The sequence below is a fragment of the Nothoprocta perdicaria genome, unplaced genomic scaffold (genome assembly GCF_003342845.1).
Source record: "Nothoprocta perdicaria isolate Ctin4 unplaced genomic scaffold, notPer1 scaffold_20, whole genome shotgun sequence".
Classification (NCBI taxonomy): Eukaryota; Metazoa; Chordata; class Aves; order Tinamiformes; family Tinamidae; genus Nothoprocta; species Nothoprocta perdicaria.
Window position 1 is genome coordinate 1,479,069 of NW_020455205.1, and position 14,212 is coordinate 1,493,280.

General features: G+C 38.0%; 1 protein-coding gene across 3 annotated transcripts in view; it reads left to right on the forward strand.

The window, feature by feature from the left end:
• ADGRL2 (adhesion G protein-coupled receptor L2) overlaps window positions 1–14,212 on the forward strand; it is a 153,958-nt gene that overhangs the window by 110,568 nt on the left and 29,178 nt on the right. For 2 of the 3 annotated variants that reach the window (XM_026037993.1, XM_026037991.1), the window contains 6 exons: window positions 6,154–6,450; window positions 6,992–7,095; window positions 7,940–8,125; window positions 9,174–9,212; window positions 11,757–11,940; window positions 14,038–14,160. In XM_026037993.1, the coding sequence (XP_025893778.1) occupies window positions 6,154–6,450; window positions 6,992–7,095; window positions 7,940–8,125; window positions 9,174–9,212; window positions 11,757–11,940; window positions 14,038–14,160 (933 nt within the window). The remainder of the gene's footprint in view (window positions 1–6,153; window positions 6,451–6,991; window positions 7,096–7,939; window positions 8,126–9,173; window positions 9,213–11,756; window positions 11,941–14,037; window positions 14,161–14,212) is intronic. The other variant, XM_026037992.1, reaches the window with a different exon arrangement.

Below are 14,212 nucleotides of genomic sequence, written 5' to 3' on the forward strand. Positions count from 1 at the left end.
AAGATCTGCTGCCTGCATTGGGGGCAGGACCCTTCCCAAAGGAGYTTTTGGTGCCTCTCATCATTGAGGTACACACCTGTGTAATTAGAGAAGATCATGGATCGTTCATTTTCAGACATTCTCTTTAGGTCACTTTTCCTCTGGTTTAACTGAAGTGATGATGAGGAGGAAGAGGTGATTTAGAAGTGGGAGAAGAAGATGGAGGTGCAGATTCTAAGTAGCTGTTGTAGTTCAGAACACTGCCTTGAGTTTCTTCCAGGTTGGTATAGTATCTAATAAAGGCATAATACAATGTGACAAAAGCTAATCTTGAAGTCACTGCATCGGGGCAAAAATTGTTAAGAAAGATAAGAAAGGAGCTTTGAGAAGAATCCTTCCTTGGCTTTAATAGAGCACAGGACCTTCCCTAATGTTTTCATTGTGAGAGTCTCTAAGGTGCCAAAGAAATACTTTATTGAGTGTTTAGTGGCTTTAAGTTCTACACTCATTATGGACTCAATGAACACATTTTGATTCTGACCCTTTTTAACTGTAGAGTCTGCAGAGAGACACTATGTTTATTTGAGTATGTGTGTGATGCATATATTCGCAAGATGTTTTCCTTCATGAGGCAAATACTCAATAGTTTAATTTTGCATGGATCTGTATATGGCAGATCTAAGAATATGTTTTATTTCATTTCCTCTTCAGCCTAAGCCAGTTGCCTGTAGTTGAAGACATACTACATTAAAGGAGAAGTTATCTAATATGACTGTCCTTGAGAGATACTGCTATAAAACCATAAAGATATCCTATGCACTTCCTAACTCTGTATTTTATTTGTATTATATTCTCAGTTCCTCTTTGTTTCAAAATGAAATCTATATAAAGTGAAGATCAATCCCTTCATTGTTTTGCAGTAGAAGGTTCTGTGTATGAAATACACGTTTTGATTTTTTTATCTTATGTGGAGTTAGATCAGATTTTCTCTCGACTATATATTTGATAGAAGGTATTTTCGTGTTTCTTTTGTTCTGATCTTTCTGGCTGACTCAGATTTCTTAACCATCTACTCGAAAGATATAGGTGTTAGGCTAACATTTTTTATGTCTGTTAGCCCGAGAACCTTCTTTTTTGCTGTCTTCTGCTACAGTGCTTTAATATCCAGTATTTAATGATGTCACAAGGTCAGTGTCTCAAAATTGGAAGTCCTGGCCTTTTCTGTTCGAATGGTTAACTTGGGGCCCTGCTGGAAAACTCAGCAGYCTGTGTTCCCTCTGTTGCCAGGGGAGCAATAATGATATATAGACACTCACTGATTTTTCTTTTCCTATCTATCTGTCTTGGCTATCAGTTCTTGACTACACCATAACTTCTTGCTATCAAGTGCTTCAAAAACAAGTCATCTCCCTTCATAGAAAGACTTCTTTGTCACATTTGAGTTACACATCTGAACTTAAGCGTTTCCATTACTTCCAAGACCAAAACTCACTCATATATGACTCTGAACTTGCCTTTCTTTCCTTCTGTTTTTTCCTTAAGTTTTAAATCTGCCTATCGAAACCTCTGAAGTACCACTGCGCTTAACCTACTGTTGACCTTGCATTTCAGCAAACCTAAACTATCAACCTCCTATTGCAATTGCGTATGTTGTAGGCTCCCCATATCCTTATATTCTAAATCTTCAGAAAAATGCTTAAATTTTTATAACTAAGGACACTTCAAACCTTGATACTGATGACACTGCTCTTTTACCTTAGATATTGGGTTTGCTGGCCCTTTTTGCCCTCAGGAGTGYGCTCCCTCGGCTTCATTCTGTGTCTGTTTTTCCTTCTGTGTCTGTTCTCATAGAAGTTTCATACCCAGATCTATAACAGATATTCTAAGATGTGGCTGACAAATACCACTTAAATATTACAGAACAGCACGTTTTCTAAGTTTAAGTGAAAAAGATGTATTTAAAATTAAAAACCTTAAATCAGAAATAAAATCTATCAGGCCCTGCAARTAGTAGCTATTAAAAATTCAAAACATTTTTTGCTCTGTACGCTTGGTGATTTTAGTGGCTGTGTCCCCTTACATCCTTTCTAAAGGAAGTAATCGAGGAACCCAAGAATCCTAGCTGGCAAAACAAATTTTTAAAGGAATTTTAGATTAAAAGGTTCTGGAGAAATGAAGGGAAATTTCTCCCGAAAAAGTGAATGAGTTATTACATTGTAAGGTTTCCTTGGTAACAAAAAGAAGATAAACCTTTTTGTTTTGTTTTAGTCCGTTAGGGAAAGATCTCATCTATACTTATTCCAATTTGCGCTAACTGTGCAAAGCTGTTCAGACCAGAGTTCAGTCTCCCCTTTTGTACCATGATACCCATCATTAAGTTTTATTGGATCACTGCAGGAAAATATGGATGCCGTGGGTGTGGACAGAGCAAAACCTCCGCGAGAACCATCACCAAAGGCTTAAAGCAGTAGAAAACCAGTGCAGATAAATCTTTGCAACTCCCAAGAATCTRCAATGAAACCATGCAGCAAATTGTTAGGAAAATCCTCTCTTTACTATTTTCTTGAAACTACTGCACTGTACACGGATTAAAGAGTGGCTGCAGAAATAGAGACAGCTTAATGGGGACCAGATAGCACATTTCTTAATCATAGCTGTTTTGCTAATTTTGCAGCCTACTTATTAACATTTGCAGGTATAAATTTAGAAATGACTGTGCAAACATTTTGCTTTCAGCTAAATGGGATTTGGCAGGGTCAATAGAACGCTGGCCAGCATAATAGCTGGAAACTATAGGTAATTAAGGAAGTCTTAGTGGCTTCACCTTACGCGCTGAAGCGTGGCCGGTGCTGGGCYCCGAGCAGGCTGAGCAGAAGGCCGGGAGAAGGGAGATCCCAGCTGCCGCCTGTCCCGGCTCCCCGCTGYGCTGCGTCCCGGCTCAGCATGCCGCGGCTCTTGGAAGGGGAGGCAGGCGTCTCTATTTTCAGATGTCCAAATACATTTAATGTCTGACCTATAAAAACATACGTTTAACTGAAAAATCAATGCAGCCAATTTCTAAAATCATCTCGAGATGAAATGGATGAAAAGGGAGATGAAAATGGAACCATTAGAATTTCAGAGGTGATGCATCATGTAGGCATTTCAATAAGATTTTAGTATCTAACGTCAGATTTTTTCCTAAGTATTTAATGCCTGCTTAGAGTTGAAACCTGTTGGCAATCAATACCAAATAGCTTCAAAATTAATGCCTTCTCTAAATCTACTCTTCCTTGTCAGTTGGGGAAACAAAGTTACTATTCCCTGCTGTCCTCGGCAATTGTGTTATGTTTTTTTATAGACATCACACTGTTAAACAGGTGTTAAGTTTTACTCCAGTGGCATCTTCATTTTTAGAAATAGATAGTATGTATTTAAATCAGCTGTTAGGTAATGCCTGAAATTAATGTAAATTAATTATCCTCTTGTCTTTGATTTTTCTTCCCATTATTCTTTAACTTCTTATTTTACAAAGACTGTCTGCCAACAATAAAACAGACCAACTCATAAGGAAACAAAAATTAAAAAAAAAAAAAAAAGAAAGAAAAAAAAAAAAGGCAGCAGAGAGCAGAAATTTTGTTTTTCTCCTTGGCATGTCAACCCTAGTCAAATACTCCAAAATACAATCTCACATTGTAAAACCAGCCTTTCTTTGAATTGGACAAAAATCACGTAGCGTTAGCCTTTTACAGTCTCATCCATGCTGCTTGGAGTAATAGGTTAATAACCCCTAAATGGAGATTGTTCTTCTTCTTCTTAGCTGCAGCTTATGAATAATCGCTGCATTTATCTTATACCTGTAAAGCAGTGGGAAAGGCAGAGCAGGGGAGCCTGCAGATGCCAGGAGCCAGGGCTTGCAGAACAAGATGCATCAGGTGGTGGCAGCTATCCTGTGTCCACCTAAAGCGCAGGACAGTGACCTGGTGGCTTGGGTTCCCCAAAAGGTCATTAAAAACAAAGTGATCTGCCTTTAAATGCTACATGTATTCCTAACCTGATGTGTCCAGTTGGGTCGTGTTTTTTCAACTTTCTCCTTCCTGAGACTTGTAGCACTGGCAGAAGTTTCATGAGGCATTCTCAAATACGTGGAGTCCCCCATTTTTTTTAATGTAATTTGAGATGAAATCTTTTAGAAATGTTCTGTATTCCTCCTAGTTTTGTGAGAGAGGTGCTTAAAAGTCTTTTTCCTAAAAAAGTTTTTCTAAATAACTTTCAAAAGTATGTATTAATGCTAAGTTATGTGGGTCATATTTACATCATCAGTGATATGCTTTGGAATTCATTTTTAGTGACTAGCATTAAAATTGCTCTACCTAAAGCTGCATGATGACAGCACAGTGTCTTAGCTCAGGACTCGTCACAAAATATGTCCTGAAAATATCACCTCACTGCTAAATTTAAAGCACTTGGTAGGAATTCCTACTGGGCTAATGAGGCAAAGGCTGAGTACTGTTAGCAATATTACTAATCTTGATTTCAGGGATTAAAATATGCTARCAAGCACAAAGTGTTAGGAAATAATGGTTGTCACCTTCTTCATTGCAGCACGGATACAAAGATTTGAATAGGTTTGTGCAGTAGCTGGCTGTACAAGAAGTTCATCGTGATTACATGGGCCAAGCAACCAAGAATTAGACTGGACAGAAGACACTCTCTGTTTCTCATCTGTTAAAATGGGTTAAAATGATCATCTTTGAATATGCTCTTTAGGGAGTCTGATGTGAATTTACAACTCCGCTGTAAATTCATATAGGAACAACAACATAAATTAATGTAACTCACAACAAAGTGTTGTAACTGGGATATGATTGAAAGAGGATTTTGAAATAATAGGTGTTTATTTTCCGAACTACTGAAAGTTAATCTTATTCAACACACAAACTAAGAAAACATCCGGGGGATGAAAGCTTGGCATCTCTTCTTTTGTTCTGTTTGTGGTTTTATTTAAGAACATACATTGTTCGGTAAGTCGGAGTTCAAGGGCTCAAGAGCAAAAAAAACCCCACCCACCTCACTTTATCCACTAAAGTTAGTCCTAAAATTAGCTTCATTTATTTCTATATCAGGAAGGATATAAAAACAGACTTGATATGAGTTTATTTATTCCTGAGCACAAGGATCTGTGCTTTTATGTGCCTGTAAAATGCTGTGAATGCTAATGAAGATTTGGAAGTAAATAATGCTAACTATTTCAATTGCATTACTTGCATTGTTTCAGCTGTTGCTCAATAGACATTTCAACGTGATGAATGGAAATTGCAGAGTATTATCTCCATGAGTATTAACTAGTATTATCTCTCTAACAGCTCCCCAAAATCAAATAACTCTGGATGTATCTTGCCAGCTCCAATAGTTCACTTCCTCCATCAGTCAGTGGAAAGTCCAGTTGGGAGTCTCACTCAGAAGAGATTTGGTCTAAACCAAGCCTAGCGTTTCATCAAACATTAAACTATACTTGCAATTGTTGGCTTGAGTGCATTGTGCCTTCCTACCTGCTTTATCAGAAAAGCATGTTAAAGCCTGAAATGCTGAAGTGCTAAAGCAGCACGTTCCTGCTCTGCTTTCCTGTGTTTGGAGCTAATCAGGCATGCTGCAGGGCTGTCGGGCGGAATGATGCTGGGTAGGAAGATGTTACAGTCATTATTTTCCTGGAAGTTGTACAATGAATTTTGGGGGTCTGCTTTTCAAAGTGGACTAGTTAGTCACAGCCCTGCACTTCTGCTTTGAAAGCTGAACCGTGTGGTTTATGCCATGGTGATTCGAATGAGTCTCTCTCTTGAGTTATTTCTTTTCAGGAAATCATTATGAAATCTTTAATTGCTTTATGTTTGCTATGTACTGATAACTCACTAGTATTGCCTTTCAGCCTTCAGAAATGTAACTATCAATTTTTATTATGGAAGAGATTATTCAGAGAATGTGTTGAAACATCATACTGGTAGGAGCTGTAATTAAAAAAATATTAAATTCTTTCAATGTTGTATTTTAAGCATTCRGTATACGAGTAAGAAAAGTGATACTGGGAAAAAGGAAACCCAGATGAATCTTTTAAAACCACATAAACAACATTTAAAACATTTTTTTGATAATTCTAAAGTCACTTACTTTATTATTACTCTAATTTTCCCTGTGCAGTGCCTACCACAGCAGTGACAATAACTTCTTCAGCAGAGCTTTACAAAACCACCATGTCCACCACTAGCACTACGTTGCAGAAAGGACCCATAAGCACAACCGTAGCCGGAGGAATGAAGGAAGGAAGCAGAGGACCCAAGCCACCGCCACCAGTTTCCACAACCAAAATTCCTCCTGTGACAAGTTTTTTCCCTTTGCCAGAGAGATTCTGTGAACCAACTGAGGCCAGGGGCATCAGCTGGCCTCAGACACAAAGAGGAATGATGGTTGAACGCCCGTGCCCCAAAGGAACACGAGGTATTGCCTTTAAAAACATATCTTGATTTCAAGCAGACGGCTCAAAAGCAATGTGCAGCTCCCTCATGATGACTTTTTTTAATCTCAAACTGCCTGTCATACAATTTTTTAGTTGGTTGGAGAATGCAGTTTCTACAGCCAGTGGTCAAGCTGCAGTCCGTAAAAGGCACTGCAGCGCAGGTGCAGAATTGCCTCGCACAGTCTTTGAGAATCCAGGTCAAATTTTAGGTCTTTGCTTAAGGATGGTTGTGAAATATGCTTACAGCTGCCTTTCTCCTTCTGAGCTCCTCTCTGGATGAGCTCCAGGAAAAATCAAGGGCTTTGTGTTTGTTTGCAGAAAATGTCTGATACTTTTCACAGACGTTTTTTATTGCTGCTGTAATCTGCGTTATTTTCTTAACGTTGTTGTCAATTATTGTCAGCTACTTCCATTAGTGGTAGTCAAATTTTAGCATCGGTTGGGAGTACGTGGTAGCTGAGTGCCTAAATGCACGCAGAAGAACGGTTGCAGTTTCACCATAACGTTCCACATCTGTTGCAGGAACCGCCTCGTACTTGTGCGTGGTTTTGACTGGAACATGGAACCCCCGAGGCCCTGATCTCAGCAACTGCACCTCGCACTGGGTCAACCAGCTGGCACAGAAGGTTGGTTGGGACCTTTCAATACTGCGTACGCTGGGGATTGTGTTTTCTATCTCTCAGCCTTAATAATTCAGGTTGTCTGTTGGAACCGTCTTTATTACTCKGTGTTCGTTTAAAATAAAGGAGTCGCGCGTGGTTGGCATGTAAAGCATTTACCAAAAGTTGGGTTCACGTGTGGGGTCTGGAAAGCTCTTGCTCTAAGTCCTTGTGCCATGTCTGTGCATATGGAATTTCATTGCTATTTAAAGCAAAATAGCTTGCCTCATGCTCAAAAAACAAAAGCTGTRTTTGTTTCATGAATCAAATATTATAAATCACACAGTACGATGTGTGGTATACAAGCAGTTTTTTAGAGAGGGAAAAATTATACTGTAACAAATAGATTTTTATATGAGTGCATTAATAGCAGTATGATTAGAGCGCAGAGCCACGTTCTGTTGTTTTCCTCCCTACTGAGATTTTCTAAGTTTATGAAAACTGGATAATTTGTTGTCAGTACCAAGCTACTTGACTTTCAAATGCTTCAAGCACTGGTATGAACAAATAGATATCTTAGTGTCTGATAATAGCAGTAAAATAAAAGCGAGGATGAAACAGAAGATCTAGCCCAAAAGTCCCAGTCTGATTTCTAGTTTTGATGGCTGTTAAGAACTCCCTTTGTGTGTCATGGATCTAAGAACCTTTAATCTTCTGAGATAAAGAGAACATTATTGGTCTCAATTAGTTGCAGATTTGAATGTATGTGCAAATGGTTATTTCGCCACAACAAAGGTATACAGGGAATTGGAATTAGGAGCCGTAAGGAGAACAAGGGACCCTGCTGAGATAATATAAATTGTCATTTCAGATCAGAAGTGGAGAAAATGCTGCTAGCCTGGCCAATGAACTGGCTAAACACACCAAAGGACCAGTGTTTGCCGGGGATGTCAGCTCGTCCGTGCGGCTGATGGAGCAGCTTGTGGACATCCTCGATGCTCAGCTGCAGGAGCTGAGGCCCAGCGAGAAGGACTCTGCAGGAAGGAGTTATAACAAGGTTTGCACCTCTGGTCCCCACCTCCTGCTGGGATAACTGTTACGCTTGGGAATTTTTGCCTTTCAGAAAAAWTACTGCCAATTACGTATTTTGTTCCTGCTTACAATTCTGGAATAAACAGGTGAAAGAAAACAGTAAATTCACAGTAGAGGGTTTTAATTCCCCTCTATAGTATAGGTGGATTTTAATTCCCTTCTATAGTATAGGTGATATGCTATAGTTTACCATAGCAGACCGGTCCTAAAAACAGATTAGCTGTGCGCCCATTACCCAATATGGAGTTCCATATAAATAGGGTGAGGGAAACRGGTGCTAGATCTCAGAAATTCCATAACAAAAGCAGTGGTTTTGTCCTTTTTTTTTGGTCCGATGATGGTTTAATGACTAGCCTGAATATACAACAAAATCAATTCTGCCTAGGTGCAGGATTTTGTTTTGATATGACTTCCTGTAGAAAAGTAGCATTTGCTTGGCATTTTTAACATAGAACATTAGTTACAATGAATATTCGCCATATTTGGAATTAAGAAACCTTCTTTCAGAGAAAATGTATGTCTTAGTGTTTTAATTGCAAATCACAAAAATGTTTTAATTTCTATTTATTTCCAGAGGAAATACTATACCTCATTGTGTTTTCCTTGCCACAGTTTAGTCAACAGGCTAMAAATGAAACATTTTTCAGCCTGCTTTAGCGAGAACCTTCTACTCCTTCAATATTGTGCCAATAATTGTATTTAAAATCCCAAGCAACACTTAAAAGAGTTTGCCCAGAGAAGGATTAGGCGCCAACACAGATTTTTTTTCTCCTTTGACCTTTTCATTGAAATCCCACTGTTTGAGCAAAGATAATCTAGGCATCCATTTTAAGCTTGGAAGAAACTTTCCTGTATGATGATTTTTATGGTCATCACTGGACAGAAACTATGTTAATGTCCAGACTCTATATAGTTGAAATTTGGGATTAGAAATACTAGATTTTTCTGTTGGATATTTCTGAAACTTTTCAGAATGTGTCTAACTTTTAATTTTCTTTTTCTTCACTAATAAGCTTCAAAAACGTGAGAAGACATGCAGGGCTTACCTTAAGGTATCTTTCCTGTGCTGTCACCCTGCTTTCTCCCTGCTTCAGCAACCTGCCACGCTTTATCATCTTGCTGCATGATCCTATGTATTTCAGTCTTTGATAAATGTGTAATGTGCGCCATATCAACTGCACAAATGTTGGCTTTGCACAGGTATAAAACTCTTCGAGAAGAAAAAGATCAAAGTTTATATATCTTTTGCATCTGCTTACTCAACAGTATGAGAATAGAAATGGTTATTATCTGAATTGGAAGTAACATTTCTTTCCTCATAATATGACTTTGGGTAGCGGAAAAAGCTGGCAAGTGATAAGAAATTACTTCACTTTTGTGTTTTTTTATATCAAAGACTGGTTAGACTAAATTTAATTGCATGAAAATGCTACATTGTATAGTCTGCTTTGTTCCTTCTGCATTTTTATACTTAGTGAAATCACTCTTTCTTACAGTTTTAGGAGTTCTTACAAAGGCCAGATTCAGCAATTTCAGACTAAAAAGTAAATAAAAGCGTTTCTCCAAATTCACTAGCAAAATATATACCAAGTGTCCCATTAGCCAGGCTATTTGTGGCTTGATTTTCAGTTTCTTTGCAGTGCAGAATGTTCATATTTGTCAGCTCCTACTGCCAGTAATGCCACCCCAGTCCTGCTGAGAGAAAAAGACCTAGAATAAATCAAGCCTGAAGCTCTTAAAAATTTTCAAAGTTTCTTCTAAAACACTAAGGTTTAGTTTTACCCTCTGAGATTTAACATAAGAATGATTTTTTTTTTTAAATTTACTTGGAAATACTTTGCAATATAATTAAATAATGCAGGAGAGAAAATCACAGATAATTAGAAATCATTATTTTCCATAGTAAAGGGTAATCCAGTAGGTATTGTTGGAGTAAACTGAATGTTCGTACTTTTATGAAAAGGCATTTCCTATTAATTAATGGCTACCATCAGCACGATATAGAAAGACATAAGAAACTTTGGCACAACTTGCATTTTTGACCAGTGCCGTTTTCCATAGGTCTCCAACAGCATCCCTGCTCAGATAAGACTAATAAACCTCTTGAAATTACAACTCAAAAGCTGACTTATGCTATGCAAATGAAGCAAGTTCCCACTTTGTGACAGAGGATTCATTTGTACCTCAGATTAGAGGCTCCAATCTGTATTTCTTGGTGACTAATGAATCTGGCCTCTGCAGACCAATTTGTGTTCCACTCTAGTTAATGGCTGGAGCAGTATCAGTGTGAGCATTTTGACTATTCTGTCTCCCATTAGAGGAAGAAAAAAGGCTTTAATGCCACTTGGAAGTATCTTCACCTGCCAGGAAGGTCGTGGTGGCTCACAATGCAGACAGAAAGAGGATATTAAAATGGATTAGGCTAATTAATCTTGCTCTGACAATATCCTCAACCAACTTTTTCTATTCATTTATTTGCACAATACCGTATTCCAGACCAACATAYTTTTGTTTGTACAACGTGTTCTATTTCCATTCCCAGTGCTTTTAAATTGATCAAACAAATAGTATATATGCTTAATGACACATTATGAGTAGGTAAATGGGACAGAGCAAACCTAGTGTTTCTGCAGTGCATGCATTCTCAGTTCACAGCATACACAATGTACAGCTACATTATGCATTAATGTAAGAGCCTGCCTTCGATTGATGAACTGATTACTGTGATTGATTGGATTATTTGGTAAAAATAATGTAATGATGTCTCTGAATTCCTTTTTTCCTCCTTATTTACTCTTACTTTATATGCAGCTTAATGAACCTTAAAACATGATGATAGAGTTGTTACAAGACAGACTTTTTTAAATGGCAGCTTTGCTCGGTTTTACAGTTTTGCCTTATAACAGTTTSGCTGATAACAGGGACAGGCAGTGGACATCTTGTTTGCTCTATTGATTTCCTTTTGTACCTGACCTTTGTGCAGGAATGGGAGTTAGTGATCTTTTAAAATATCTACGAACAGGGACAGGAACAAGAGGGGGAGTGAGAGTGGCCCTGGCTAATTTATATCCACTGAGTCAGCTTCATTGCATGCCTCCTGTAATAAGGAAGGCAGTTTGTCATAGACAAGTAGTTTATGGTGCTCTAGCTGCATGAGTTGTCTTAAGTTTCCAGAACAGTATTATTATCGTTTTAACCAAAACTACAGAACGCTTGTTTTTGGCATTAGTGTTTTTAAAGACAAGTTAAATATTTTGACGTTAACTTTAAGAGGAAAGCTTCAGGCAAAACTGCTCGCATTTATTTTTAGAATTTTCGGTACGTTAATAAGACTGTCTTTATGTCTGACGTGAGACGAGTCCAATGGCGTGTTTACCACTTAGGGACAGCACAGCACTAGTGGCTGCACTTCTATTAACGCTAATTCAGCAAGGGGATGGAAAATATTTTTATGTTGGCAGTAGTTTTCTAGTGCCATTAAATCACAGTAAATCATTCTGACAGTTAAGTATTATAATTGTCACCAGATAATGCTGAAAATTTTCCCCAGCTGCCCGGGGCACTCAGACCTAATGATAGTTTTCTAATGAATGCAGGCRATTGTTGATACTGTGGACAACCTGCTCAGGCCTGAAGCTCTAGAGTCCTGGAAAGATATGAATTCTTCTGAACAAGCCCACGCAGCAACCATGTTACTTGATACTTTAGAAGAAGGGGCTTTTGTCTTGGCTGATAATCTCTTAGAACCCACCAGAGTCTCAATGCCCACAGAAAATATTGGTAAGTGAATTTCTTTTCAAGCGTAATTTCCAGTGCTTTGCATAGTGTTATGCAAAATAACAAAATACCCTTGATAGCCACATGCTTTTTGAAAGCTAAGCTATGCAGCATTTGCTAGAAACCTGTATCTGCCGGTGCTGGAGAAGAAGTGCTCATCAGCAGGGAAGAAGCAGGGAAGCTCTTTGCTTCTACAAAATTAGCGTTCTTCTTTAGTATTATTAATACACTGTAAAATGTAAAGTAGTTGATGTTGCAAAGTTGATTTACCACTGAAAAATCATTAGCAGAACGCATAGCTATGAAGAGTGCTTAAATGGCAGAGTATGGATTTTTTGAGGTAACTGCTTTCTGTAGAGCTGCAGAAATGCTTTCCTATTATATATAATCTATTCCTAATGAATTTAAATTACTTTTTACATTGCGCTTTGCTGGTTTAAATATTTTAGGCACTCAGAACATCGGCCAAATGTTTATATTAAACATGACTGCCTTCAGGTAAAAATGTGTTCAGTGGACTACATCTCCCATAATGCAGAATAGCTATGCTCCAGAGACTGCAGAATAGCTGAACATAGTTGGAGCATAATTTAAAATTTAAGTGGTGACAGAGAAATGAAGGAGTTCGGCATTAGAAATCTGCAAATATTCGGAGATGGGCTGTTACAGCAAAAATCATTGCTATGCATAAAATTAAAGTTTCTTCGTCTTAATATGACAATGAATGAAGTCTAAGCGAGGTACAAGGAAGCTGAAAGTCTGCTAATTTGAASGAGTACTGAGATAGAGGCTTGAAATAGATTGCAGAAATTAGACTTTAAATTCGCATTTTGATGTCTGCGTATTTGTAACTCTAGGAGACGATACCGCTTAGTTTTTATTTGAGGAGGAAGATGTTGGGAAAGGGTCAGGAAGGGTGCTACAATCCATTACTGAAGTAACTGCACCAGTTGTTTCTTAAGGAATGTGCGTAGAATTGCAGAATATCCTCTGAGAGTTTAGGCTGGAATTAACCATTARTATTTCTTCTCACTTATATAGAGGCCTTAAATAAGACCTGCAAAACCTGCTTTGGTTTTGCAAAGAACCTTTTTGCARTTATCATATACTTCATTTCTAAAGCAGATGCTTCTTAGGAAGATGTAGGCAATATAGTTAGAAAGCTCAGTTAGGATATAAATAAGCAGCTCCACTGATTTCAGCAGACTGTTTGACCATCCCTCCTTAATATAAAGTGTCTTCAGTCATAAATAACCAGTATTCTACTGGTCTCGTGCCAAACTGAACAGCCCCATGCTAAATCCCAATTGTATATCCATGTAAGTGTTCTGCAGAAACAGAAATCATTCACAAATGCCATGCCTTCTGTAGTTTAGAGTAATAGAGATATTTGATATTAAATTGACTGTCTTGACCTACCCAATTTGCTATGTGCCAAAGAATCTGGATTATAATGGTAATGTCTTGAAACCTCCTTTATGTAGAGTGTGGCATACAGTTAGAACTTAAGTAAAGATAAGTTGCATTTGAGCTTTCACTTTAAAATAATTCAGTGGACAAACAAAATATCTTATTATAAACTTTTATACAGAATTAGAAAAAAAAAAAAGTATCTACTTTAGATGTCCACTCTACTTAATACTCTGCTTAAGTGTATTTAGCTATTCATTTGCTGACTGTCAAAACCTTATCATATCTAAATTAATACTCATAGTTCTAGATCTGCCAGCAGTGGTTATTGTTCAGGCTTACCGAGCTTCAAAATAAACATTTTTCTGTGACATTTGTGTTTGTGCCATTTTTAAGAGGATTTTTTTTGAACACACATTAGAAAGGGTTTGATGTCATGTTTTCACTATTATAGAGCTGTCATTTCAGTAGCGTGCACTAAGTTTAATTAAATTTTAAAGAAACTAAGTCTGTGTGGTTGAAATATGCCACTACAGATCTATCTTAAGAAGGCAAATAAGGACAGCAGTTTGAGGAAACTGAAGAAAGAGCAGGGTGKGCAATAAAATCTCAAGCCATATTGCAGTCTAGATCTAAGAAATTTTCTGCATCTTCCCTTTTTGCAACCTACTTTTTCTTTTGCCCTCCTAGTTCTGGATGTTGCAGTGCTCCTTACTGAGGGCCAGGTGCAGGACTTGAAGTTTCCTCAGGGCAGCAAAGGCGGCAATTCGATTCAGCTCTCTGCAAGCACCGTGAAGCAGAACAGCAGGAACGGTGAGTCTCGGGCAGGGAACACTGCCATTACCAATACACTTTATATAACCTA